The 26682-nt window shown below is 48.8% G+C and overlaps 1 protein-coding gene across 4 annotated transcripts in view; it reads right to left on the bottom strand.

Moving 5' to 3' along the window:
- plat (plasminogen activator, tissue) overlaps nt 1-12649 on the bottom strand; it is a 28044-nt gene extending 15395 nt beyond the window's left edge. Inside the window, exons 1-3 of one of the 4 annotated variants that reach the window (XM_059967718.1) lie at nt 12544-12649; nt 3053-3146; nt 2388-2442 (exon numbers count right to left, since the gene is read on the bottom strand). In XM_059967718.1, coding sequence (XP_059823701.1) covers nt 2388-2442; nt 3053-3112 — 115 coding nt within the window. In that variant the 5' untranslated portion in view covers nt 3113-3146; nt 12544-12649. Of the gene's footprint in view, nt 1-2387; nt 2443-3052; nt 3147-4556; nt 5097-6904; nt 6923-12401 lie in introns of those variants that run through there. The other 3 variants (XM_059967727.1, XM_059967747.1, XM_059967737.1) reach the window with 3 other exon arrangements.
- Between the last annotated feature and the right edge of the window lie 14033 nt (nt 12650-26682).

The raw sequence follows: 26682 nt of genomic DNA, 5'->3' as shown, positions 1-26682 counted from the left end.
CCCACAGCCTGCTCATCATATCGACAGATGTCGGACTTTCTTTGCCTGAAATGAACGGACCTGCCTTTGCCTTCACTGTGCAGGATCAGCAGTGTGTGGCCGTTCCAGCTCGCTGCTGGAGTGTGATAAACTGCCCTTTGCACATGACAGAAGCCAACCTCCCCTCCACAGACTCACTGTCAGCGAAGTGGCCAGCACTATCAAAGCCCCCACCCACTCTGGACACTCTCTCTTCTGCCTGGAAGCACGCTCACCACCAGGCTCACGGCCATTCTCCGCCCTGCTGTTGTCCATCTCCTGACTGGACCTCTTGTCCGATAAAATGCAGCCGGGGCCTTACCATCTACCTCGTTAAGCCCCTGCACTTTATTCTGCATTGTTATCGTTTCACTTCATTCCAGCCCAGTGCACTGCCTGGAGATCATAAAGCTATGTTCGTCACATACACAATGAAACGTAGAAAACCTACAGCACAATACAGGCCCTTCGGCCCACAAAGTTACCTCAGAAATTACTAGGCTTACCTATAGCCCTCTATTTTACTAAGAGCCTATCTAAAAGCCTCTTAAAAGACCCTATCATATCCGCCTCCACCACCGTTGCTGGCGGCCCATTCCACGCACTCACCACTCTCTGAGTAAAAAACTTACCCCTGACATTTCCTCTGTACCTACTCCCCAGCACCTTAAACCTGTGTCCTCTTGTGGCAACTATTTCAGCCCTGGGAAAAAGCCTCTGACTATCCACACGATCAATGCCTTGTACAATCTTCTACACCTCTAACAGGTCACCTCTCATCCTCCATCACTGAGGAGAAAAGGCCAAGTTCACTCAACCTATTCTCATAAGGCATGCTCCCCAATCCAGGCAACGTCCCTGTAAATCTCCTCTGCACCCTTTCTATGGCTTCAACGTCCTTCCTGTAGCGAGGCGACCAGAACTGAGCACAGTACTCCAAGTGAGGTCTGACCAGGGTCCTATATAGCTGCAACATTACCTCTCGGCACCTAAATTCATGCAGTGAAATTTGTCGTATCTGCGTCAAATCAAATCAGCAAGGATTGCAGCAGTCCGCGAGGCTTCTGGAACCGACGCGGTCACGGGGAGAACGTACAAACTCCTCACAGACAGCAGTGAGAATCGAACCCTGATCCTCCAGCCGCGGTTACATGTTACACCAGCTGCTCAGCCACGTACCGTGCTGAGCTCCGCGAGGACGTTGTGTAAAGCTGCATCTTGCTACCCAGTGACAATAATTACAAATCAACAGGATCAGATGGAAAAGCCGCAGTAGGCCATTTGACCCTCCCCCCCCCAGTTTATTCAACCGTCCTCCAGGATCACAGCCGCTCCACCTCAGACTTGCTCCAGAGCTGCCCCCCCCACTCCACCGGGGCTAAGGCTGCTTTGTAACCTAGCGCGATATATCCGAGGGGCCAGCATCGGAGGAATGCCGCAAACTGGACATGGGAATGAACTGAGCCCACTCAGGCTGCTGCTGACTTTAAAAGGATAACGGTCGAGATGGCGCTGAGCTCCCACGTCCGTCAAGGTCACAGCTCAGACTCAATGGGTTTTTATAGTTTTGTAGGGACAGTTCTGGGAGCAGAGCAGGGAGGGAGGGGGAATGAGAGAGATAGAGAGAGTGTGTCTGTGTGCGCGTATGTCTGTGAGTGTGAGAGAGAGAGAGCGAGTGTTAAAGGAGCTTGTTTTACTCTTGTGTTGTTCTGCTGAAGTATGCTGTCACGTCCAGGCTGCCCCGAGCACATCGTCGGGTGTGTTGGTGGTCAATGCAAGCGACACATTGCACTGTGCGTTTCGACGTACGTGTGATAAGTATCTCGGAATCTGAAGCTGAAGCGGTGGGATCTCCCAGTGTCGGGGTCCCGACCACCATTCCGCCCCATACCATCACCAGCCAACACCCTGCTCCTAACCTTCCCCTCGCTGTGCTCAAACAGCCCCCGTCAACGGCAAGTTGTACCCTGATGTTGCACTTCACCGGCACGTGTTCCAACAGCCGCCTGATTGGACCGTAGGGCTGCTGGGATCTTCCTATGCCATTGTGACGCGAAGTATGAACAAATAAATGGCCAGCTACGTGTGCGTGTGTGTGAATGTCTGTATTTGTGTGTGAGTGCACTGTGTGTGTGTGGACAGGACGTTCTGTTATGTGGGGACATCAGCTGTGATTCCGCAGAGTACAGATGAGGGAGAGAAACAGACAAATGTTCCCATTCCCCACCAACTGCCCCTCGACCCAAAACAGACAAACGTTCCCATTCCCCACCAACCGCCCCTCGACCCAAAAAAACCACCCACTCTCACACACACACACACGCGCACACACACAATCACTGGAACCTCAGCTGGGGGTGTGAACTTACTTTGAGAAATGGAGTTAATCCTCCTTGTGCCTCTCCTGACCCGCAAGAGCTGATGCTGGAAGAGAAGAGACCCAAGGGGTGAGAATTGGGGGATAATCAAGCATTTCTACCCCCTGCGCATTTCCCCTGCCCCCTCACTTGCCCAAACTTCTTCTTCCCTTTTTTTTACCAAGAGGGAAAAATGGGGGCTGAGGTCGAGTGGGGAGAATGGTGCAGAGGTCGAGGGGGAGGAGAATGGGGGCCGAGTGGGGAGAATAGTGCAGAGGTCGAGGGGGAGGAGAATGGGGCAGAGGTCAAGGGGGAGGAGAATGGGGGCCGAGTGGGGAGAATGGTACAGAGGTCGAAGGGGAGGAGAATGGGGCAGAGGTCGAGGGGGAGGAGAATGGGGCAGAGGTCGGGTGGGGAGGAGAATGGGGCAGAGGTCGAGGGGGAAGAGAATGGGGGCAGAGGTCGGGTGGGGAGGAGAATGGGGTAGAGGTTGAGTGGGGAGAATGGGGAACAGAGGTCGAGAGGAGGAGAACAGGGGCAGAGCTTGAGGGGGCCAAGTTGGAGAGGGAGTTCACCGGGGAGAAGCTGATGTGGAATGAGAATGAATTTGTGGGTGGGGAGAAGGAGGGAGGATTGTGAGTGAAAGGAGGAGGGGGAGTGGAATTTGAAGCCCTTACCTCTGAGGCCAGTGCAAGGCCGAATAGCAGAGTGACAAGGGTGGAGATTTTCACCAGCATGTTCTTCCTTTGTCCTGACCCTCTGGCTCTGTTCCTACGAGGACATTAACAACGACATCGTTAAAGCCGGCAGTGGTCGCCTGGCGTTCAAGAAGGCCTCTGACCTACCACCCTGACACCAGCAAGCAGATCATCGATAAGAACCAAAGGAAGTTTCACCCAGCTTGGGCTGGTCCTATCAAAGAGCCAGTACAACAGCAATGAAACTGACTTCAGTAAGACTGGTGACTTGCAGATGTAGAGCCCAGTGTGATGGATGGTCTACTGTTCAAAAGACAGTGAATCCCTGGAGTTTCAACTTCAAGACGTTACACAGGCAGATCTCAAATTGGCCCATCATGTCCGTTGCTTGGACTACCCAACCTTCCCATCCTCCTTCCCACAGTTGCAACAGCTTTCCCTTCCGTTTTAGACCAGTTCCCACGACAATCTGTTTCCACCATTCTTTCTCGAAATTGCTCAGCTCTCCCCTTGGACCCAGGTCATCAGCCGAGCCTCCCTGCGCTTACTGGAGATAAGCTGTCCACATTTGCCCCACCAATTTCTGCTCTCCCTGCCCCCCTCCCCGTGACCTTCTCTCTAAGGAGCCTGTGCCTATTTCTCCACAGAACATGACCCCCATTCCCTGTCTCAACATCTCCCCTAGCGGACAACAGAGGTGCGCAGAGGACAAAATGCCGTACCTAGAAGTGGACGGACTACAGCAGCAGATGACCGGGAGCATAATAAAGTGGCCACTGAACGTTTATCTGTTAGCCGCCACAGATTTAACCAGTTTAAAATAAATACAAAGGGTACTGGACAAGAACGTCTAGAACACAGGGGGCTTGGAAAAGACAAATACATGGCATTTTACCAACTGCCAGAATTCAACAACTGTGCTGGCTCCGAAGAATGAACATTTTCCTCTGAACTGCATCCACCCTGAACATGTGTGAGATCTAAGGCTGCTGGTGGAGGCAGATACAGTATAGAGACATTTAAGGGACGCTGAGATAGGCTCCTGGGTGGTGGTGAAATGTTGAAAGACGGGCACTGCATTGTGTACTGTTCCAGCCGTGAGAAACTCGAGGGGTCCAAGTGTGGCTGACTTGCAAGCAGGATAAGAACTGATCATAGTTTTTTAAAAAAAAAATCGGATTTATTTGTCACATTGCATCAAAATAGAGAGTGAAACGAGTCTTCTCCATCAACGAACAAGGCATTCCGAGGAGGTGCTGGAGGCATCCTGCTGGTCTCTACGCTTCCAGTGCCCGCAGCTCACTAACCCTAACCTGTACGTCTGTGGACTGTGCGAGGAAACCAGAGCACCTGCAGGAAATTACACGGTCACGGGGAGAATGTATAAACTCCTTACGGGCAGCGGTGGGATCTGAACCCTGGCCCCTGGTGCTGTTGTTGTGTTACGCTAACTGCCCACTACCCTGCCACCCCTCGTTCCTACCTTTTTATTTCTGGCTATTCAAGCCGTTCGAGTGGTTGGTATAGAGGAAGGGTTTCTCTGTAACCCAACACTGTGATGGGATGATAACGGTGGTTTCACTCTACATCCACCCGATGACGTAGCACCCCTGGGGGAGCTGAGCCGACCTGTACCAGCTGGGGGGGCGGGGGTGTGGTGTTTGGGTTGGCCTCACTGCGGGAGCGGTGCTTGGCTCCGAAACGCTGCAGTGGGAAGATGGGACCCTCGCTCTGATCGGACAGCTCACAGTCACCCCTCCCTATGCGTGGGTCTCGCCCATATTCTCCATCTGCTGGAGATCGCCAGAGGCGAGGGAAGCTGAGTCCTAATTCTGACATTTCCTCTGATTATTGTCAGCCTCCTTGGTCACTGAACTTAAATTGTTTTTTACTTTGCAGGGTACCGTAAAACACAGACTATAGGGAACACCACCATCTGCTGGGTACCGTAAAACACAGACTACTGGGAATAATACCATTGAGAGTATGGTAATTCACACAAAATTTGATCTGCCCTCATTACATGCTCAGGTTTGCTACGATAAATCATTCTAAAACCTGAAAATGCTGGAGGAACTCAGCAAGTCAGGCATCATCAATGGAGAGGACTAAACTGTCAGCATTTTGGACCAAGACCTTTCATCAGGACCGGAAAGGGAAGGCTAGGGGTCAGGACAAGACGATGGGGGTGAGGCAGGGTTACAAGAGTACAACAGGTGATGGGTGAGAGCAGGTTAGGGGGGAAGGTGAGCGGGGACAAGCAAGAATCTCAAAGAAAAATCTGGGGCCCACTCAGGTCAGGCAGCATCTGTGGAGGGAAAGAGTTAACATTTCAGGACAAGGTCCTTTCAGCAGAACCGGGAAAGAGAAGCATGTTTGAAGAGCAACACACACACAAAATGCTGGAGGAACTCAGCAGGTTGGGCAGCATCTGTGGAGAGGGAATAAGTAGTTGACGATGTTTCAGGCCCAGGACTCGCTGATATCTGGATGAAGGGTCTGTGGTCACTACCGCATGCAGTACCTTTAGTAGAGAGCGCAGGGCCCCACTCGTGTCTGCAGTGTCACAAGTCAACAGGGTTTTTGGTTACTGCGCTGACAGAGTATTAAATAAAAGCACTAACTCTGCACAATTCCGGGACCAGAACGGAAACAATAAGTTCAGTCAGATCGAGTCATTGAACTCTGCAGCACAAAGCCCTTTGGCCCATCTAGTCCATGCCAAACCGTTAATCTGCCTAGTTCCATCTACCTGCACAGGGCTCCAGACAACTCCCATCCAAGGATTTATCCAAACTTCTCAGAAATATTGTAATTGTGCCTGCAACCACCGCTTCTGCTTGTTGCACACCCTCGCCACACTGAATGAAGAATGAATACTTCACCTTTCACTTTAACCTAGTCTAGTCTCACTCAACCTCGGCGGAAAAAGCCTGCTTGCATTTACTCTATCTATACCCCTCAACCTCTATTAAATCTCCACATATTCGCTTACACCATGAGGAATAAAGTCCTAACCTATTCAACCTTCCCCAATAAATCAGGCCTTCAACTGCCAGCAACACATTTGTAAATTTTCTCTTCACTCTTTCAAACTTATTGATATCTTTCCTGTAGGTAGGTGACCAGAACTTGACACAATACCCCAGATTAGGCACGAGACACAGCAGACGCCGGACTCTGGGGCAATACACAAACTGTTGGAGGGACTCAGTGGCCCAGGAATTGTCAGTAATGATGCAGGGTTTCAGCCGAAACCCTTGACCATTCCTCCCCCCACCACGGTCCACCAAGCTCCTCCAGCAGTTTGCTTGTTTCGCCTTGCTTGCTGTTATCAAAATCTTTCGTTAATTCAAAATCTCTCCCAAATCCTCGCCCGTCCTGTGGGGACCCTTTAAGCCGTGCCACAGGACTTGTCCGGGATCCCGTTTCATCTCCGTACATCCTCGAAGAGTTGACAACATTATTGACAAGTGTAGAGCCAAAACTGAACACAATGCTTCATCTGAGATTTAAACAGCCTTCCTCGAGTGTGCCCTTCTACACAATTCCTCTCTCCGCCAATCCTAGGATCCCCCAGTGCACCGGAGACTGAAGGCAGCCTGTCCTGTTTCTGGGCATGGATGGGAGAGAGGAATGGGGCTTGTTTTGCTGGTGTCGTTTTGTCGCTTCAATGCTTGTGGGCAGCCCCCAGTACACCGTCAGCTGTGATGGCTGTAAATGCAGAACAACGCATCTCAACGTACACACAAGAAATAAACTGGAATCTTGATTCCTGAGCGTAGATCTCCCCACTCAGAACTGCACCATTCATTCATTTCTCATTCTCACCTTCTGGATTTTCCTTCCTAAAATACTCCGCTGGATTCCATCCGCACGCTTTGGTATCTTTCACTGCCCTCCTTATTGTTCAAAACTTGTCCATCTACAGACTCAATGATCGTCCACACCTGGACCAAACTTAAATAAATGTGACCTTCAATTTCCTGCTCTAAGAATCACTGACAAGCTGTCACTGCCTCCTTGCTCCAACGCATTCTAATTCACAGTGAGTTACAATTTCCCATGACGTAATAAATCCGGTGATTTAAATGCACCGAGGGACAACTAAACCGGGCGATATCCCTGGAGGGCCGGTGTCAGGTTGAAGTTTACTAAGGTCTGCGCGTCACTGGAGTAATGCCACTGATCAAACTCCCCTACCCCCCGTAGTCCCAAAAACTGACGTCTTGTATTTGTTTCACTGCGAATGCCTGCAGGAAAGTGAATTTATTCGGAGGTATGGCAAGGGATTTGTCCTTCAGACACTGCCCAGCAACGCCCGATAACGCTGCTTTAATCCTAACCTAATCACGGGGCAATTAACCCACTCCGTACGTCTTTGGACCGCGCGAGGAGACCGGAGCGCCCGGAGAAAACCCTCTTGGGGAGGACGTACAGACACTCCTTACAGAGGACGCCAGGACTGAACTGACGCCCCAAGCATTAACGGAGTCGCGCTAACTGCTACGCTACCGTGGCGCCCAAATGTAGCACTCGGTGAACTACGCGAACTTTGATCATTAAGAAATTGGAAGCTCGATACAAGTGTACAGATTGATAACAGGCAGAGAGTGAGTGAACAGCCAGAGACTTTTTACCAGGGTGGAAATGGCTAGTAGGAGGGGGCATAACTTTAAGATGAGTGGAGGAAAGGATAGGGGGGAGTGAGTGGTAGGTTTGTTTCATACAGAGCGGTGGGTGCGTGGAATGTCCTTCCAGGGGCAGAAACATTAGTGGTAGTTAAGAAACTCTTAGACAGGCACAAGGATGATAGAAAACTAGAGAGGTGTGTGGGAGGGAAGGGTTAGAGTAGGTTAGACGCTCTGTTCTGTACTACAGTCTTCTATGTTCTATCTCCCAAGGCACGGCGACCTCCGGCCGTCCCTCAGAAAAACACAACACATTAACCCTGCGCAACGATTTGGGGAAAAAGCACAAAGTCAAGGTTAACCAACGCTGTGGCAACTACTGTACGGATTCATTTTGAGCCTTTAAATGCAAAAGTACTCCCCAGACTCTTTACATTATTTAACATTTGCTACTAAGGAGACAGTGAAGAGGAACAAAGACGGTGATGTAACAAGGATCCGGAGGACATTTAATGAGGGAATTTCAAAAGGGGTTTCCCCTGTTGCTTAACAAATAACAGTGAATTTTTCAAAGAACTTAGATAACAATAGTAACTGAGATTTCATGTATTTAAAGGTCTTAATAAGATACCGTAAACTAGTCAAACGAGTAAGAAGGAAAATGGAAAATGTATAACTACAAAACAAGTTGCCAACTGCGGTCAGGACAGAGAACCGAAGTAAAGGGCAGCCTTGAGCTGCAGAAGGTGGTCGATGGTGATTCCAGGACTGAAATCATTTCACATTAACAGCTGGCACAGAATCAAAAATACTTTCTAAATCTGCAGACTTTGTATATCTGGAGTTCAGTCATTGCAACAAATCATAGGAGACGTTAATAAATTTGCAGTGCAAAAGGATTCCATTGCAGACATTGGTGGGGTGGCAGCTCTTAGCAAGAAGGTTCTGTGGGAAAGAATGGACAGTCGGTGCATTGGGCGGAGACCCTGCATTAGGACGGGAAAGGAAGGGAGAAGAAGCCGGGATAAGAAAGTGGGGGAGAGGGCAGGAGGACAAGCTGGCACGTGATAGGTGAGACCAGGTGAGGGGGGAAGGTGGGTGGCTAGGGCAGGCGGATGAAGTGAGAAACTGGGGGGGGGCAGGGTGGGGAGTGGAAAAGGTATCAGGGCCGATAGGGGAGGAGAGGGCACCACGGCAGAAAGGGAAGGAGGAGGGGAACCAGGCCGGTGACGAGCAGGTGAAACGAGGAGAAGGGAGCAAGAAGGAGGAATGGAAAATGAAAAAGGTGGGGAGGATGGGGAGAAATTTCCAGAAGCTACAAAATCATGAGCGTGCAGTCAAGTGAACCAAATTCTGGAAGTTAGTGAATTTTAAAGTAAAGGATGTTCTGATAAATCATGATTGAATCACAGTCAGATAACAGTTATGCATATATTTCTTGCTGCCGTGATCAAAGACTTTGGCAAGGCGACAAAGGAAGTGTATGAAAAATGCAGTACACCATGACTCTCCATTCTCTAACCTTATTCATCCCCCAGAACACACAATGCGTCTTTGTTCTCTGAGGGTTGGGCTGATAATGGACTTTTGATGAGGTGGACGCACATGGAATATTAAAAAGACAATACCTTTATTTCTAACGTGTCCACCGAAACGTACAGTGAAATGTATCGCTTTCGAGGGGGCGGCCCACAGCTTCCAGTGCCAACAGTTAAAGAGTACATAGAGTCATCGAGCTGTAGAGAAGTACAGCACAGAAACAGGCCCTTTGGCCCATCTAGTCCATACTGAAACCATTTAAACATGTAGATATCCAAACTTTTCTTCAACGTTGAAGTCGAGCTCGCGTGGTCAACTTGTATTGGTGGCTCGTTCCACACTCTGACAACTCTCTATGAATGAAGAAGTTTCCCCTCATGTTCCCCTTAAAATTTCCCCTTTCACTCAACCTCAGTGGAAAAAACCTGCTTACATTTACCCTATCTATACCCTTCATAATTGTGTATACCTCTACCAGATCTCCTCTCAATCTTCTACATTCTAGGGAATAAAGTTCAATCTTTCCTTATAACTCGGGTCCTCCAGACCCAGCAACATCCTTATGAATTTTCTCTGCACTCTTTCAACTTTGTTTACATTTTCCCTGCAGGTAGGTGATCAACACAGCACACGATACTCCAAATTTGGCCTCACCAACATCCTGTACAACTTCAACATAACATCCCATCTCCTGTGCTCAATGCATTAATTTATGAAGTTTCTCTACCACTCTGTCTACCTGTGACACCACTTGCAATGAACGATGGACCTGAATTCCCAGATGCCTTTGTTCTGCCGCACTCCTCAGTGCCCTACCGTTCACTGTGCATTAAATTCCATCAGCCACTTTCCCAGCGGATGCCGATCCCTCTGCAAGCCATGATAACCCTCCTCAGCACCCTCTGCACCCCCAGCCCTGATCTGCCTGACCACATTATCATCCAGATCACTGATACAGATGACGAACAACAACGGGCCCAGCACAGATCCCTGCGGCACTTCGCGAGTCACTAGACACAACTCTCTGGCCTCTCCCACAAGGCCAATGTCTAATCCAATTTACCACCTCATCTTAAACGCCGAGTGACTGAACCTTCTGGACCAGCCCTCCATGCGGGACCTTGTCAAAAGCCTCGCTCAAGTCCACGGAGACAACATCCGCTGCCTTGCCTTCATCCACTATCCTGGTAACTTCCTCGAAGCCAGGTCTTATCTTTAATCAGTCCATGTCTATCCAAGTACTCATATATCTGGCTCCTTAGAATACCTTCCAATAACTTTCCCATGACTGATGTCAGACTCACTGGACAGTAATTCCCTGGCTTCTGTTTAGAGCCTTTGTTAAACAGTGGGACCACATTGGCTGTCAGGTACCTCGCCTCTCACTAAGGGTGGTTTCAATATCTCTGCCAGGGCCCGGCAATTTCTGCACTCGCCTCCCACCGGGTCTGAGGGAATACCTTGTCAGGGTGGCAGACACCTCCTCTGTGGTGACAGGTATACATTCTGATAATAAAATCTACTTTCAACTTTATGTTTCTTGCAGCAGCCTGTGATCTCTCTCCAAATCCCTCCGACTGCTGGGTGGTCTGTAGTATAGCCGCTATTAACGTGCTCGTGCCTATCTTACCCCTCAGTTCCATCCACTAGACGAGTTATCCAGTCTGTCCCGATGGAGCACTGCCGTGACATTTCCCCTGACTAGTAACCCCACCCTTCTGAAATCCCTCACGCTCGGTCGCACCTAAAACAACGAGCTGCCAGCCCTGCAGCCGAGTCTCACTAATGTTGAGAAGATGTGTAGTTTCAAGATCATCACCTGGACTGTACACACCGCCACAACAGCGTCTCTTCCACCGCAGCCGGCAGAAGCAGTTCGGCATTAGCCCTTCAACAGGGGCACCATCGAGAGCATCCTGACTGTCTGTATCACCGCCTGGTACGGGAACTGCACCAACCTTGACCACTGGGCACTGCGGAGAGCGGTACGGACAGCCCAGCGCATCTGTGGAGGTGAACTTCCCTCCACTGAGGGTATTTACAGCAGCAGATGCAGAAAGAAGGCCTGGAAGATCATCAGGGGCACCAGTCACCCCAACCATAAACTGTCTCAACTGCTTCTGTCTGGCAAACGGTACGGCAGCATTAAAGTCAGGAACAACAGGCTACGGGACGGCTTCTTTCTACACGCCATTAGAATTACAAATTCACACATTGCGACGGAGTCATAACGTAAAGACTTTTTACTCTCTCACGCTGAGGGATGGATGTAAGATTTAAATATATCCAACAATGTCTACAATATCACAGTTCCAGGCCCTGGGCTCAAACGCCTGTCCTGTCACATTGAAACACGCATGGCTCAGGATACGAGTTGCCCCAGGATCACTCAACATTTTGGTTCCTGACTTTGCCTGGGGTCTCACCAACATCTGTCTCCACAACCGCTGCACTAACCGTTCTGGCACTGCCCGATACTCCCAGCAGCGTTATATTTGCAACCACCGTCCAACCTCGGGCGACGGAGGAGCGGCCGTGTCTGGGCTGAATGGCCGCGAGTGGCACCCACCGCACACCCCGAGCTCAGTCACCCCAGACAGCGGTAATACCGACACGCGAGACCGCAGATGCTGGACCAACTCGGCAGGTTTGGGTCCGGAACGCCGACCTGACCGCGGAGTTCATCCAGCGTTGTTAATGCGTTGCGACAGCAAATGCGAAACGAACATCCTTGCCCGGAGGCTGTGTTGCAACGCGGGACGCCGGTCAGCCCCTTTGCTTCTGTTGCTAATTTACTAGAGAGATTCACTAATTCCAACAATTTACCTTCTCTTCACTTACACACACATGCACACACTCTCTCTCTCTCTCTCCCACACTCTCTCTCTCTCTCTCCCACACTCTCTTTCTCTCTCTCTCTCTCTCTCTCCCACACTCTCTTTCTCTCTCTCTCTCCCACACTCTCTTTCTCTCTCTCTCTCCCACACTCTCTTTCTCTCTCTCTCTCTCTCTCTCTCCCACATACTCTCTCTCACTCACACACACATAGAGAAAGGGCGGACAGGCGAGGGGCAGTAAGGTGAGAGGGGAGGCAGAGAGCGGCCGGGGAGAGTCGCGGGTGCTGCGCTGGGCATCGTTCGAAAGGCGAATGCACTTGCCTGCGGCAAAGAGTCTTGCGCAGGGTAAAGGGACGGGGCAGAGCGGGAGGCAGCCCCTCCGAGGAAAGGTGCGAGTATGGCCACCGCGCTGTCCTGGGAGTGTTGTCCGGTCCGAGCACGGAGCGCCAGTCGCTGGACTCACTGAGATAGACGCCGCCAATTCTCCTGTCGCCGCGATCGCCGAAACTGCGCCGCTCCCGGTCGCCGGCGCCGTTTTGTAGCTGAGAGAGGCGGGCGTGGCAGTGAGGTCACAGCCCCCGGAATGGGGGAGGGAAACTCCACCCCTCCCTCCCGCTTATACCCACCCTCCCCTCTTCCTCTCTCCTCCCTCTCCTCTGCCCTTCTCTCTACGTGCAGCCCCTCCCTGCATCTCACCGCGGGACCAAACCTGGTGTGTGGGATTGGGGGGGGGGGGATATCCCGGCACACTGACCCGTGAGAGATCCCGGAACTGGAAAAATAGCAGCGGGAAAACCTGCCACTGGCATAGGAAACCTCTGGCACTGGAAGACACTGGAACTGGGAGATCCAGCACTGGGGTAGGGAGATATTGCCACTCCGAACCACTCCTGTGCACTGTGCAGAGGTTCTACTGCAAGTGGGACACTCACACTGGGAACGCACACATCACCGGCGTGAGGAACACAATGTGGGAGTCAAACCCATGGGAGAGAGGGAGCTTGCGGCGGTGGAAGGACTGAGCTGGTTAGGAATGACATACAGTGGAGTTGGGACTACTGTGAGACGATGCTTGGCTTTGGGGGGGTGTAATATTGTCATGCAGGTACATGGATGGGGGTCCCCATGCTTTGGGGGGGGGTGGTGTTGGGGGAAGGAGGATTCACACCTGGAGAGAGGTGACTATTCTGCCACATACTGAGACCACGGCTGACTGGTCCAACTCCACTGTACAAAAACTTTGTCAAAAGGTGTTCGCTTTTGAAGTTGCTAATCATCTGGCCATGATTGGGTTGGTGGAGGAGGCAAATGTAATAGGGGTGTTCACAGTGGAGAGTGTCCGAACTGGTCAGACTGCAGCCTGGCATGGAAACACCAGTGCCCAGGAACGGAAAAGACGATAGAAAGTGACGGACACAGCCCAGTCCATCACCGGCAAAGCCCTCCCCACCATTGAGCACATTGACAAGGACCACTGCCAAAAGAAGGCAGCATCTTGTCATTAAGGACCCCCACCACCCGGGCCATGCCCTCTCCTCACCACAACCATCAGGCAAGAGGCGCCACGCCACCAGGTTCAGGAACAGTTATTACCCTACAACCATTAGCCGCCCCTTGGACCAACGTGGATAACTTCACTCACCACAAAACTGAACCGATCCCACAACTTATTTTCAAAGACACTTTGAAAATCATGTTTTTTTTTTAAATTTGCACGATTTGTCTTCTTTTGTTTCTCGGTGTTTGTAAATTCTATTGAATTTATTTTCCTGTAAATTCCTGCAAAAGTGAATCTCGATTTAGTATACGGTAACATAAACATTTTACTTCGAACTTTGGTAGGAAGGATATGGACTGAGGCCGAAGGGATCATTTGATTGGTAATTTGATTAATTTCGCACAACACAGCGGGCCAAGGGGCCGTTTCTGACTCCCATCTTCAGGCAGCTCTCAACGCTGATGATTCCTAGTTTTTCTAACCCGTGGCGATAATTTTTTAACTACTCCCTCTAGCGCCACGATCCCCGGCTGGCGAAAGTAACTTTTTCCCCCCGGTTACCCGAAGCAACGCCGCATTAGAGAGGAAGCTGGTCGCGGGTATGTAGAACGAGCTGCGGGAGAGGTGGCTACAACTGCAGTTTTCAAAGTCATTTGGTTCAGGGGCATGGGTAGGATGTGGGCAGATCGAATTAGCTCCTTGGTCGGCGAGTTAACTCTGTAATCGCAATCGCAATCTGTAATCTTCAGAATTGACGACTGAAGGAGGTGTGTGGGTGAATCTAGACATCAGAACTGGCCCACTGCGGCTGAATAATATTGTGTCACGATACAGGACCGTGGGATCCTTCACGGACCCGTGCTCCCTCAGTCCTGCTCGGCCATTCGCAGCTGGGGTCTGCCTCGCAGCGGCAAACGGGCAGGACAAAGTCTGCAGGCGCTGCACACACGCAATGCCGGAGGAACTCCCTGGGCCAGGCAGCATCCACGGAAAGGAGCTCACGGTCGGCGTTTCCAAGGGACTGCCGAAGGGTCTCGGCCTGAATTATCTTTTTTCCACAGTTGCTGCCTGGCCTGCTGAGTTCCTCCGGCATTTTGTGTGTGTGTGTGTGTGTGTGTGTGTGTGTGTGTGTGTGTGTGTGTGTGTGTGTGTGTGTGTGTGTGTGTGTGTGTGTGTGTGTGTGTGTGTGTGTGTGTGTGTGTGTGTGTGTGTTGCTGCAGCAAATGAGTCGTGTTTGACCGACTGTGAGAGATGATAGGACATGGAACGGTAGAGAACGGGACAGAGCCTCTGGCCCACGATGTTGTGTCAACCTTTTGACATCCTCCAACATCAATCTAACCTTTCCCTCCCACATAGCCCTCCATTTTTCTTTCGTCCATTTGCCTCTCTAAGAGTCTCTTAAATGTCCCTCATATGTCTGCCTCTACCACCACCTCTGGCTTGTCCTTCCTCACCTCCCCTTCCCCTTCTCTCTTTTTCCATCCCCCATACTGATTCCCCTCTCACCCCTCTCTTCTCACCTGCCCACTACCTCCCTTCTTCCCTTCCTCTCATGGCCCTCTCTCCTCTCCTACCAGATTCCTACTTCTTCGGCCCTTTACCTCCTCCACCTATCACCTGCCAGCTTCTCACTTCACCCCCTTCCCCCTCGCCTGGTCTCACCTATCACCTCCCAGCTTCTCACTTCACCCCCTTCCCCCTCGCCTGGTCTCACCTATCACCTGCCAGCTTCTCACTTCACCCCCTTCCCCCTCGCCTGGTCTCACCTATCACCTGCCAGCTTCTCACTTCACCCTCTTCCCCCTCGCCTGGTCTCACCCCTGCCAGCTTCTCACTTCACCCCCTTCCCCCTCACCTGGTCTCACCTATCACCTCCCAGCTTCTCACTTCACCCCCTTCCCCCTCGCCTGGTCTCACCTATCACCTGCCAGCTTCTCACTTCACCCCCTTCCCCCTCGCCTGGTCTCACCCCTGCCAGCTTCTCACTTCACCCCCTTCCCCCTCGCCTGGTCTCACCTATCACCTGCCAGCTTCTCACTTCACCCCCTTCCCCCTCGCCTGGTCTCACCTATCACCTGCCAGCTTCTCACTTCACCCCCTTCCCCCTCGCCTGGTCTCACCTATCACCTCCCAGCTTCTCACTTCACCCCCTTCCCCCTCGCCTGGTCTCACCTATCACCTGCCAGCTAGTATTCCTCCTCCCCCCCCCCCCCCCCGCCACCACCGTCTTAATCTGGCTTCTTCTCTCTTCCTTTTCAATCCTGATGAAGGGTCTCAGCCTGAAACATTGACTGTTTATTCCCCTCCGTAGAAGCTGATTGACCTGCTGAGTTCCCTCAGCCTTTTGCGTGCGTTGCTCAAGGTTTCCAGCATCTTCAGAACCTCTTGAGCCTAGTGACATCTACGAGGCTGCTGAACAGCCGTCCTCCTGAGGCAGCATCCATGGAGGGGAATAAACAGTCGACTTCTTGGGCCGAGATCCTTCATCGGTCCCAAATAAGGGCCTCGGCCTGAACCATCGACCGTTTACTCCCCTCCATAGATGCCGCCCGGCCTGCTGAATTCCTCCAGCGTTTGCGTGTGCATTGGCTGGGAGAAGAGAAGTTTCCAATCCAAACAATGAGCTTCCCCCGCTGGAGATAACACTGGAGAGAGTCACATTGATATCGTTGCCATGACTGTCCTGTTCCATTCTGAACACAAACCATCCCAGGAGACAAGTCCTCCCTGGAACTGGGAGGAACTGTCCTCCACATGAGAAATACATGGTTCAGCCATCCACTGCTCATGTCATCAACCTAATGCACATCTCACATTCACAACATCCGGGCAGATTCTATCTCAATACCACAGGTTCGTACGATCCTCTGCTACTTACCAGGCAGCTGAGCTGCAGCCTCTGCAAAGCTCTCTGCATGGCCCGTCCTTTGGCCGCCCCGCTCCATCTGAGCATGCACCTTCCTGCTTTCGATCACCTCCGTTTGCTCGAAGGTTCCCACTGCAGAGTGGACATCATTTCATCACGGCTCCTATTCGCTGGACGCAGAGCTGCGTCGTCTCTGAGACCCTTCAGCCCGCTGTACCTGGGCCAGCTCAGCGCAAGAGCTTTCCCTCCACCCACTCCCCTCAAAGTCCCTCTAATTTTTATCATCGATCTATTTCTTATCATCTTGAAGATTAGTTTATTTGTATAGGACAATAATAATAAAAACAAACTACAGGTCCAAATGGCATTGAGGTACTGTTTCATGGGTTCAAAGTCCATTCAGAAATCTGATGACAGAGGCGAAGAAGTTGTTCCTGTGTGTGTGTCTTCAGGCTTCTGTACCTCCTCCCTGATGGTAACAATGAGAAGAGGGCATGCCCTGGGTGGTGGGGATCCTTAATGATGGACGCTGCCTTTTTGAGGCATCAGTCCTTGAGGATGTCCTGGGTGCTCCGGAGCCTCAAGCCCATGATGGAGCTGAATGAGTTTACAACTTTCTGCAGGTTATTTCAATCCTGTGCAGTACTGTAACCCCCCCCCCCCATACCAGACAGTGATGCAGCCGGATAGAATGCTTCCACCTGTAGAAATTTGCGAGTATCTTTTGGTGAGAAGAAATCTTCTCAAACTCCAAATGAAATGCAGCCGCTATCATGATGTAACTGCATCAATATGTTGAGTCCAGATCAGATCCTCAGAGATGTTGCCACCCAGGAACATCTTTCGACATCCGTGTGGGATGAGGGGTGTGTGGTCCCTCATCTTACCCTTTCTGAAGTCCGCAATCGGTTCCTTGGTCGTACTGCTGTTGATGCGAGGTTGTTGTCGTGACACCGCTCAACCAGGTGGTCTATCTCAATCATGCCCTCCTCATCACCATCTGAAATTCTGCCAACAATAGTTCTGTTGTCAACAAATTTGCACTGTAGATGGCCTTTGAGCAGTGCCCAGCCACTTAATCGTGGGCGCCACTGATAATTGTCAGCCAGCAGGAGATGATTGAGGTCTCCCGGTGAGGAAGTCAAGGATCTGGTTGCAGAAACCCAGGTTTTGGAGCTTTTGAGATGTGAGAGGAAACTGGAACACCTGGAGGAAACTCACATGGTCACGGGCAGAACGTAAACCTCTAGAGCAAAACACACAAAATGCTGGAGGAACTCAATAGGTTGGGCAGCATCTATGGAGAGGAATAAATAGTTGATGTTTCAGGCCGTGACCTTTCACCAGGACTAGAATAAGAAGGTAGGGCTGGGTGGGGGGGGGGGGGGGGAGTACAATCTGACAGGTGATAGGTGAGACCGGGGGAGGGGAGATGAAGTGAGAGGCTGGGAGCTGATAGGTGGAAAAGGTAAAGGTTGAAGAAGAAGGAATCTGATAGGAGAGGACAGTGGACCATGGGAGAAAGGGAAGGAGGAGGGGCAGCAGAGGGAGATGAGAGACAGGTGAGGAGAAGAGGAGGTAAGAGCGGAGCCAGATTGGGGAATAGAAAAGGATGGAGAGGACAGGGAGGAGGAATTACCAGAAGTTGGAGAAATGGGTTTTCATGCTGTCAGTTGGAGGCTATCTGGATGGAGTTTGAGGTGTTGTTCCTCCAACTTGTGAGTGGCCTCATCATGGTCGTAGAGGAGACCATGTTGGAATGGGAATGGGCAGTGAAATTAAAACGGTTAGCCACCACAAAATCCTCCCTGTTGCGTATGGAGCAAAACGATCTCCCAATCTCCTTACGGCAGTCAATCTCTGATTGGTGATTGCAGGCGCTGTGAAGAGATCACAGTAACTGCTACACTACCCAGATCTTCATCTGATGCCACTGTCAAATTGATTTTACTGTGTTTAGATCTCCATAACTCACTGAATCAAATAAAATTTCATTTGTCTTCACTCTGACTTTTCTCCCCATCAGAATCAGGTTTGATATCACTGGCGTATGTTGTGGAATTTTAACTCTCTGTCCCCTAATTACAGGCTCTCGTGGGCTAAGACCGTTCCACTGATCTGCCTTGTCTACAATGTCTCCCTCAGGCTCTCTCGTGATTTGCTCTGTCCCGAGGAGGGTGATCCCAGGGTATCCATGCAGACACGAAGCGCAGCACCAGGGGGCAACCTCACAGCACTAACATCGCGTCTGTTGCACCTTGTGTCTGCAAACTTTGCGGCAATTTGCCCTGTTAATATGATTAACTGAATACCAAGGCTTTGGGCCTACTCCAGGCTTTTCTGGGGATTTGGATCTAATGACTCCTCAGTATGGTTCAGAATGCTGCTGTTGTTACTTGCTTCTATTGTTTGCATGATTTGTTTTTTTTTCTTTCTCTGTGGGAACTGGGGGTTAGTCTTATTTATTTTTAACTGGGTTCTGTCTGGTTCCTTGCTTTGTGACTGTCTAAAAGCAAATAAATCTCAAGTTTGCAAAATTTATACACTCTTTGATAATAAATGTACTTTGAATCTTTAGAGTCCCTTGCCCTTGATTATAAACTTCTCCTGAGCCCTTTCTGGCTCCTTTTAGAAGTGAGGCCCCCTGATCCCAACTGAGGCTGATAATCACTCCCTCTGGGACAGTAAGTATACTCCAGCAACATTGTCAACTGATAAATTGGGTTATTGATGTCTTAAGCAAATCTCAGAGACCCCCACCATCCAGGCCATGCTCTATTCTTGTTGTTGCCACTAGGAAGGAGGTAGCCACAGTTATCACCCCTCAACCATCTGAACTGGCATGGATAACTTCACTCACCTCAAAACTCAACTGACTCTGAAAGCTTATGGGCTCACTTTTAAGGACTACATCCCCTGATTTCAGTATTCTTTCTAATAACTATTTATGATGATGATAATGATGATGCTGATGCTGATGCTGCTGCTGCTGCTGATGATAATGATGATGCTGCTGCTGATGATGATGATGCTGCTGCTGCTGATGATGATAATGATGATGCTGCTGCTGCTGATGATGATGATGATGCTGCTGCTGCTGCTGCTGATGATGATGATGCTGCTGCTGCTGCTGATGATGATGCTGCTGCTGCTGATGCTGATGATGATAATGATGATGCTGCTGATGATGCTGCTGCTGCTGCTGATGATGATGATGCTGCTGCTGATGATGATGATGAAAATGATGATGCTGCTGCTGCTGCTGTTGATGATGATGATGCTGCTGCTGCTGCTGCTGATGATGATGATAATGATGATGCTGCTGCTGCTGCTGATGATGATGCTGCTGCTGCTGCTGATGATGATGATGCTGCTGCTGATGATGATGATGCTGATGCTGCTGCTGCTGCTGATGATGATGATGCTGCTGCTGCTGATAATGATGATGATAATGATGATGATGCTGCTGCTGCTGATGATGATAATGATGATGATGCTGCTGCTGCTGATGATGATGATGCTGCTGATGATGATGATGATGCTGCTGCTGCTGCTGATGATGATGATGATGCTGCTGCTGCTGCTGCTGATGATGATAATGATGATGCTGCTGCTGCTGCTGATGATTATGATGATGCTGCTGCTGCTGCTGATGATGATGATGATGCTGCTGCTGCTGCTGCTGATGATGATGATGCTGCTGCTGCTGCTGCTGATGATGATGATTATTATTTTGTTTGGCACACTTTGTCTTCTTATCTACATAGACTGTCAGTCTTTGTGTGTAGTTTTTCATTGATTCTATTGTACGAGGAATGATTGGTAAGTTCGTGGCCTAAGGTAGAAAGAGTCAATTTTAGAAAACCTAGCACATTTATTTTTCAACATAGTTCCCTCCTACATTTACACACTTAGTCCAGCGGTCGTGGAGCATATGGATCTTGGACCTCCAGAAAGTGTCCACAGCAGGGGTGGGAGGGGGGAAATTGATAAATTTGTGGCCTAAGGCAGAAGGAGATGAGTTATACAGCTCTTGTTACATACACATCTTTGAAGTCTGAAGTTAATAACTCATCTCCTTCTACCTTAGGTGACAAACTTATCACCCCTGCTGTGGACACTTTCTGGAGGTCCAAGATCGGTGTGCCCCATGACCGCTGGACTAAGTGTGTAAATGTAGGAGGGGACTATGTTGAAAAATAAATGTGCTAGGTTTTCTAAAATTGACTCCTCCTACCTCAGGCCACAAACTTATCAATCACCCCCTTGTATTTCTTTGTTCTACTGTGAATGCCAGTACGAAAATAAATCTCAGGGCAGCCTATGGTATGGTGACTATGGTGACGATGTTTTGATAATAAATTTACTTTGTATTTTGAAGTTTAAATGTACTGAGGTATGGTGAAAAACTTTGTTTATCATGCCATCCGTAAAAGTGATTTCATCAGATCAATGGATCGAGGTAGTACAAGTGGACACAGTGACAGCATTCAGAACAGACTGTAACAGCCACTGAGGGAGTGCAGTGAAGTTAGACAGGAAGGTGCAAGGCCATGGCTAGGTAAATGGTGAGTTCAAGAGTCCGACTTATCTAACTAGGGAACCATTCAATAATCTTATGACAGTAAAACAGAAGCTGCCCACGAACCTGGTGGTATGTGCTTTCAGGCTTTTGCATCTTCTGCCTGACGGGAGACTTGTGAAGAGATCTATCCTGGGCCCAACACATCGATACAGCTACCAAGAAGGCATGATGGCGGCTGTATTTCATTAGGAGCTTGAGGAGATTTGGTAGGTCACCAAACTTCTACAGATGTACCATGGAGAGCATTCTAACTGGCTGCATCACCGTCTGGAATGGGAGGGGGCGGCTACTACACAGGATCAAAATAAGCTACAGAGACTTGTAAACTTAGTCATCTCCATCATGGGCACTAGCCTCCATAGTATCCAGGACATCTTCAAGGAGCAATGCCTTAGAAAGGCGGCATCCATCATTAAGGACCCTCATCGCCCAGGACATGCCTTGCTGGCATCAGGGAAGAGGTGCCTTCAGGAGCCTAAAGGCATACACTCAATGCCAGGGTACAAAACTTGCTGTTCTCCTGGATGGGAGGTCTTCAAAGTTCAAAGTAAATTCATTATCAAAGTTCATATGTGTTACCAAATACAACCCTGGGATTCATTTTCTTGTGGGCATTCACAGAAAAAACCAAGAAATATGATAGAATCAGTGAAAAACTATACACAGGCAATATGCAAATGAAGATATACTGTGCAAATACAAAAAAAAAACACATATAGGGGACTCCAATTCACTGGGACACATCGGGACCAGTGCATCTCAGTCCAATTAAGCAGCTACCCCAATTAGCCGAAATCTCATGCAAATAGCTAAATTAGTTAAAAATGACAAACTACTGTTTAACTGAGTAACAACTTATGTATTTAATTGAAATACAGAACAAATTAGAACAGTATCAAAACTACTACAGTCCTATAAAACTGTGTATTAGTTCCAAATAGTTATCAATGGAGGAATTCATTTGCCATGTTCTTTTGATTGACAAAATCAGCGCAGACACCCAGTGCAGATAACAGACTGCCTTCGTACAAAGCTTTATTCATTTGCATCCACCAAACCTTCATTTTTGTTGCAACATTCAAGATGATCGTAGTCTTATGATTGTTGATAGATTCCTAGTTCCCAACTTGTTAAAGAAGCAAAATTGCTTAATTTCCACTCCGGGCCATTTCTGGTATCTCCAAGCCTGAATGCTTGAAACTGCAGTGTACAAAACAGTTCCAAATAGTCTTACTGTTTATTTCTCACCCACTGTCAGTAAAAAAATCACTGCTTTTTGAACACAAGCGCACACAACTGATGCTGGTTAGAGATTGACCTGCAACAGCCTCCTGTCCCAATTAGATGGCATAGTATCCCAAATAATAAAAGGAACCCCCCTATTTTCTCAATTTAGTTTCTGTTCTTCAAGAGTTGTCCCAAATAAATAGCTGACTCAATTAACCAATGGTTTCTGGATAGCTATAGATGATAGGTATTGTCCTTGTGGGAGAGTTTTAAATTGGATTAGGGTACATTATGAGGGCACTAGGCAGGAACTAAGATGCGTTAATTGGGAACACCTTTCTCTGGCAAGTCCACATCAGACATGTGGAGGGTGTTTAAAGATGAATTGCACAGAGCACAGGAACGATATGTTCCTATTGGAAGGAAGGACAGGGATGGGAAGATAAGAAGACCTTGGATGTCCAGAGAAGGTGATGACTTTAGTGAAGAAGAAAAGGGATAAGTATGTAAAGCTTCAGAAGTTAGGATCAAACGAAGCACACGAGGACCATAAAGAAACAAAGTAAAGAACTCGAGAAGGGAACTAGGAAAGCCAGGAGGATCCATGAAAAGTCCTTGAGAAGTAGGATCAAGTAGGTGGGGGTTAGACCCTGGTCAGACACCACTTGGAGTACTGTGATCAATTCTGGTTAACTCACTACGGGAAGGACATGGATACAACAGAGAGAGTGCAGAGGAGATTTACAGGGACATTGCCCCGGATTAGAGGGTGTACCTTACGAGAATAGGTTGAGTGAACTTGGCCTTTTCTCCTTGGAGCGATGGAGGATGAGAGGTGACCTGATAGAGGTGTATAAGATGCTGAGGGGCATTGACCATGTAGATAGCCATAGGCTTTTTCCCAGGGCTGAAGTTACTAACATGAGGGGGCATAGTTTTAAGATGCTTGGAAATAGACACCGAGGGGATGTCAGGGGTAAGTTTTTCACACAGAGAGTAGTGTGTGCGTGGAATACACTGCTGGCGACAGCCGTGGAGGCAGATACAATAGGGTCTTTTAAGAGACTCCTGGACAGGAACATAGAGCTTAGGAAAATAGTGGGCTATGTGCTAGGGAAATTCCAGGCAGTTTCCAGAGTAGGTTACATGGTCAGCACAACATTGTGGGCCGAAGGGCCTGTAACGTGCTGTAGATTTCTATGTTCTATGTGAATGCCAAGGCATTCTACACATACATCAAGAGCAAGAGGATAACTGGGGGAGGGTAGGACCACTCAGGGGTAAAGGGGGGAACACTTGCTTGGATGTGAGAATGTGAGTGAGGTACTTAATGAGCACTTTGCTTCAGTATTTGCCACAGAAAAGGATATGGAGGACCAGGAGATCAGTGCTGAGTTTATAATTATGTTGGGGCATTTAGAGGTCAAGGAGGAGGAAGTTGGGTTTCTAAGGAGTATTAAGGTGGATAAGTACCCAGGGCCCGATGAGATTTAGCCCAGGTTACTGAAGGAGTCAAGGGATGAGATTACTGGGCCCTTGACCAGTATATTTCTGTTCTCTCTAGGCACAGGTGAGGTCCCAGAGGACTGCCGAATGACTAATGCTGTATCTCTGTTTAAGAGGGGAACAAGAGAAAATTCTGGGGACTATAGACAGGTGGGTCTCAGTCAGCTGCAGGGAAATTGCTGGAGAAAATTCTTAGGGGTAGGATATATGAACATTTGGAATATAGACCAGTTGCAGATATGGGCTGAGAAATGGCAGACGGAGTTTAACCCAGATGAATGTGTGGTGTTAGTCCCCAGAGGGCAAATACAAGGAGACAGTATCCTGTTAAAGGCAAGATTCTTGTTGCTGAGCAGAGAGATCTTGGGATCCATGTTCACAGCTCCTTGAAAGTGGCGACAGGTAAAGGCTCATGGAATGAATGTTTTATTAGTCGGGGCCTTGAGGTCAAAAGTCAGGAGGTTATGTTGCAACTTTATAAAACCCTGGATAGGCCACATCTGGAGTATTGCATACAGTTCTGGTCACCTCACTACAGGAAGGATGTCAAGAAGAGGTTTACCAGGATGCTGCCTGGTTTAGAGGGCTCGTGCTGGAGAAGCTGGATAATCTTGGGTTGTTTTCTCTGAAGCATCAGAGGTTGAGGGGGAATCTGACAGAGGTTTACAAGATTATGATAGAGTTGAAATGTCTAATACCAGAGGAGGAAATGTTGGGTTCCTAAGGAGTATTAAGGTGGATAAGTCCCCCGAGCCCAATGGGGACTCCAGATTATTGAAGGAGTCAGGAGACAAGATTGCTGGGCCCTTGACCATTTTGGTTCTGTTCTCTCCAGCTACAGGTGAGGTCCCAGAGGATTGGCTAGTGGCTAACATTGTATCTCTATTTAAGAAGGGAACAAGGGAAGATCCTGGGAACCATAGACCAGTGAGTCTCAGATCAGTTGTAGGAGAATTGCCGGAGAAATTTTTTAGGGATAGGATATGCGAGCATTTGGAAACCCATGGCCTAATCAGGGAGAGACAGTGTGGCTTTGTGCAAGGCAGGTTGTGCTGTATCAACATGATTGAGTTTTTTGATAAGGTGATGAAAGAGATTGATGATGGTGGGGCAGTAGATGTTATCTACATGATTTTAGAAAGGTAGTTGACAAAATCTCTTGAAGAAGGCTAATCCAGAAGATTGAGATGCATGGGGTCTGCATTGAATTGGCTGTTTGGATTGAGAACTGGCTTGTGCATAGAAGAGGGTGGTGCTTGAAGGGATTTATTTGAGTCAAAGGTCTATAATTTGTGGCTTTCCTTAGGAATCTGTTCTGGGACCTCTGCTGTTTGTATTGCATATAAATGACCTGGTTGAAAATGAAGATGGGTGGGTTAGAAAGTTTGCAGATGATACCAAGATTGGTGGAGTTGTGGATGGTGTAGAAGACTGGCAAAGAATACAGCACAATATGGATCAATGAGGAGCTGGGCAGAGAAATGGCAGACGGAGTTTAACCCAGATAAGTGTGAAGCGTTGCACCTTGCTAGAGTAAATGCAAGGAGACAGAATGCTGCTAAGGGCAAGATCCTTAACAGCATTGCTGAGCAGAGAGATCTTGGGGTCCAAGTTCATAGCTCCTTGAAAATGGCTACACAGGTGGGTGAGGTGGTTAAGAAGGCTCATGGAACGCTTGCTTTTACTAGTTGGGGCTTTGAGTTCAAAAGTCAGGTGGTTACTTTGCAACTTTATAAAACTCTGGTTAGGCCACATCCAGAGTATTGCGTATAGTTCTGGTCGCCCCAATGTAGGAAGGATGTTGAGGCTTTGGAGAGGGTGCAGAAGAAGTTACCAGGATGTTGCCTGGTTTAGAGGGCACGCACTATCACAAGAGGCTGGATAAATCTGGGTTGTTTTCTTTTGAGTACTGAAGGCTGAGGTGAGGTTTACAAGAACATGAGAGGCATGGATAGAGTTAATAGGAGTATCTTTTTCACAGGCTTGAAATCTCTAATACCAGTGGGCATGCATTGAAGGTCAGAGGGGGTAGGTTCAGGGGGGATGTGAAGGGTAAGTTTTTTTTACCAGAGTCGTGGATGCCTAGAATGTGCTGCCTGGTATGGTGGAACAGACAAGTACTTTAGAGGGTTTTAAGAGATGTCTGGTTAGGTACATTGATGTAAGGACATGGTGCAGGTAGGAGGGATCAGAGTTTGGGAGCTTTTGATTTGATTTTTAGCTGGTTCAGCACAACTTTGTGGGCTGAATGGCCTGTGCCTGTGCTGTACTCTTCTGTGTTTCTATGGAGCAATTAGCCAGAATCCACAGTCATCATAATCATTAATAAATGAGTAAATAAATAATACTAATAACATGAGTTGTGAAGTCCTTGGAGTGAGCTGATAAGTCAAGATCATCGGGGATGAACTCATTCTTGCCAATGGAGAATATCTTATCACTCTCCTGATTTGGCTCTGAAGAGGCAGGAAATGAGACATAAAATATCCTGTTTCTGTAGCTACCTACCCACATTTCTGGTCAGTTATATTCACAATTAATGTTAACCCTTTGAAGTGGCAAGCGATTTTATAAATAGATGAGGAAGTGGAAGGGTGGATGAGTAAGTTTGCAGATGATACAATGGTTGGTGGACTTGTGAACAGTGCGGAATGTAGTCCGTAAGACCATGAGACATAGGGGCAGAATTAGGCCATCTGGCCCATCTAGTTTGCTCCACCATTCCATCATGACTGATCCTATTTCCCCCTCCTCGACCCCACTCCCTGGTCTTCTCCTCGCAACCTTTGATGCTGTGTCCAATCGTGAACCTATCAATCTCTGCTTAAATACACCCAACGACCTGGCCTCCACAGCTGCATATGGCAACAAATTCCACAGATTCACCACCCTCCTGCGAAAGAAATTTCTACGCATC

Source organism: Hypanus sabinus, chromosome 1 (assembly GCF_030144855.1).
Source record: "Hypanus sabinus isolate sHypSab1 chromosome 1, sHypSab1.hap1, whole genome shotgun sequence".
NCBI lineage: Eukaryota > Metazoa > Chordata > Chondrichthyes > Myliobatiformes > Dasyatidae > Hypanus > Hypanus sabinus.
The sequence above is the reverse complement of the archived record's forward strand: the minus strand, read 5'-3'. Positions and strand labels throughout refer to the sequence as shown.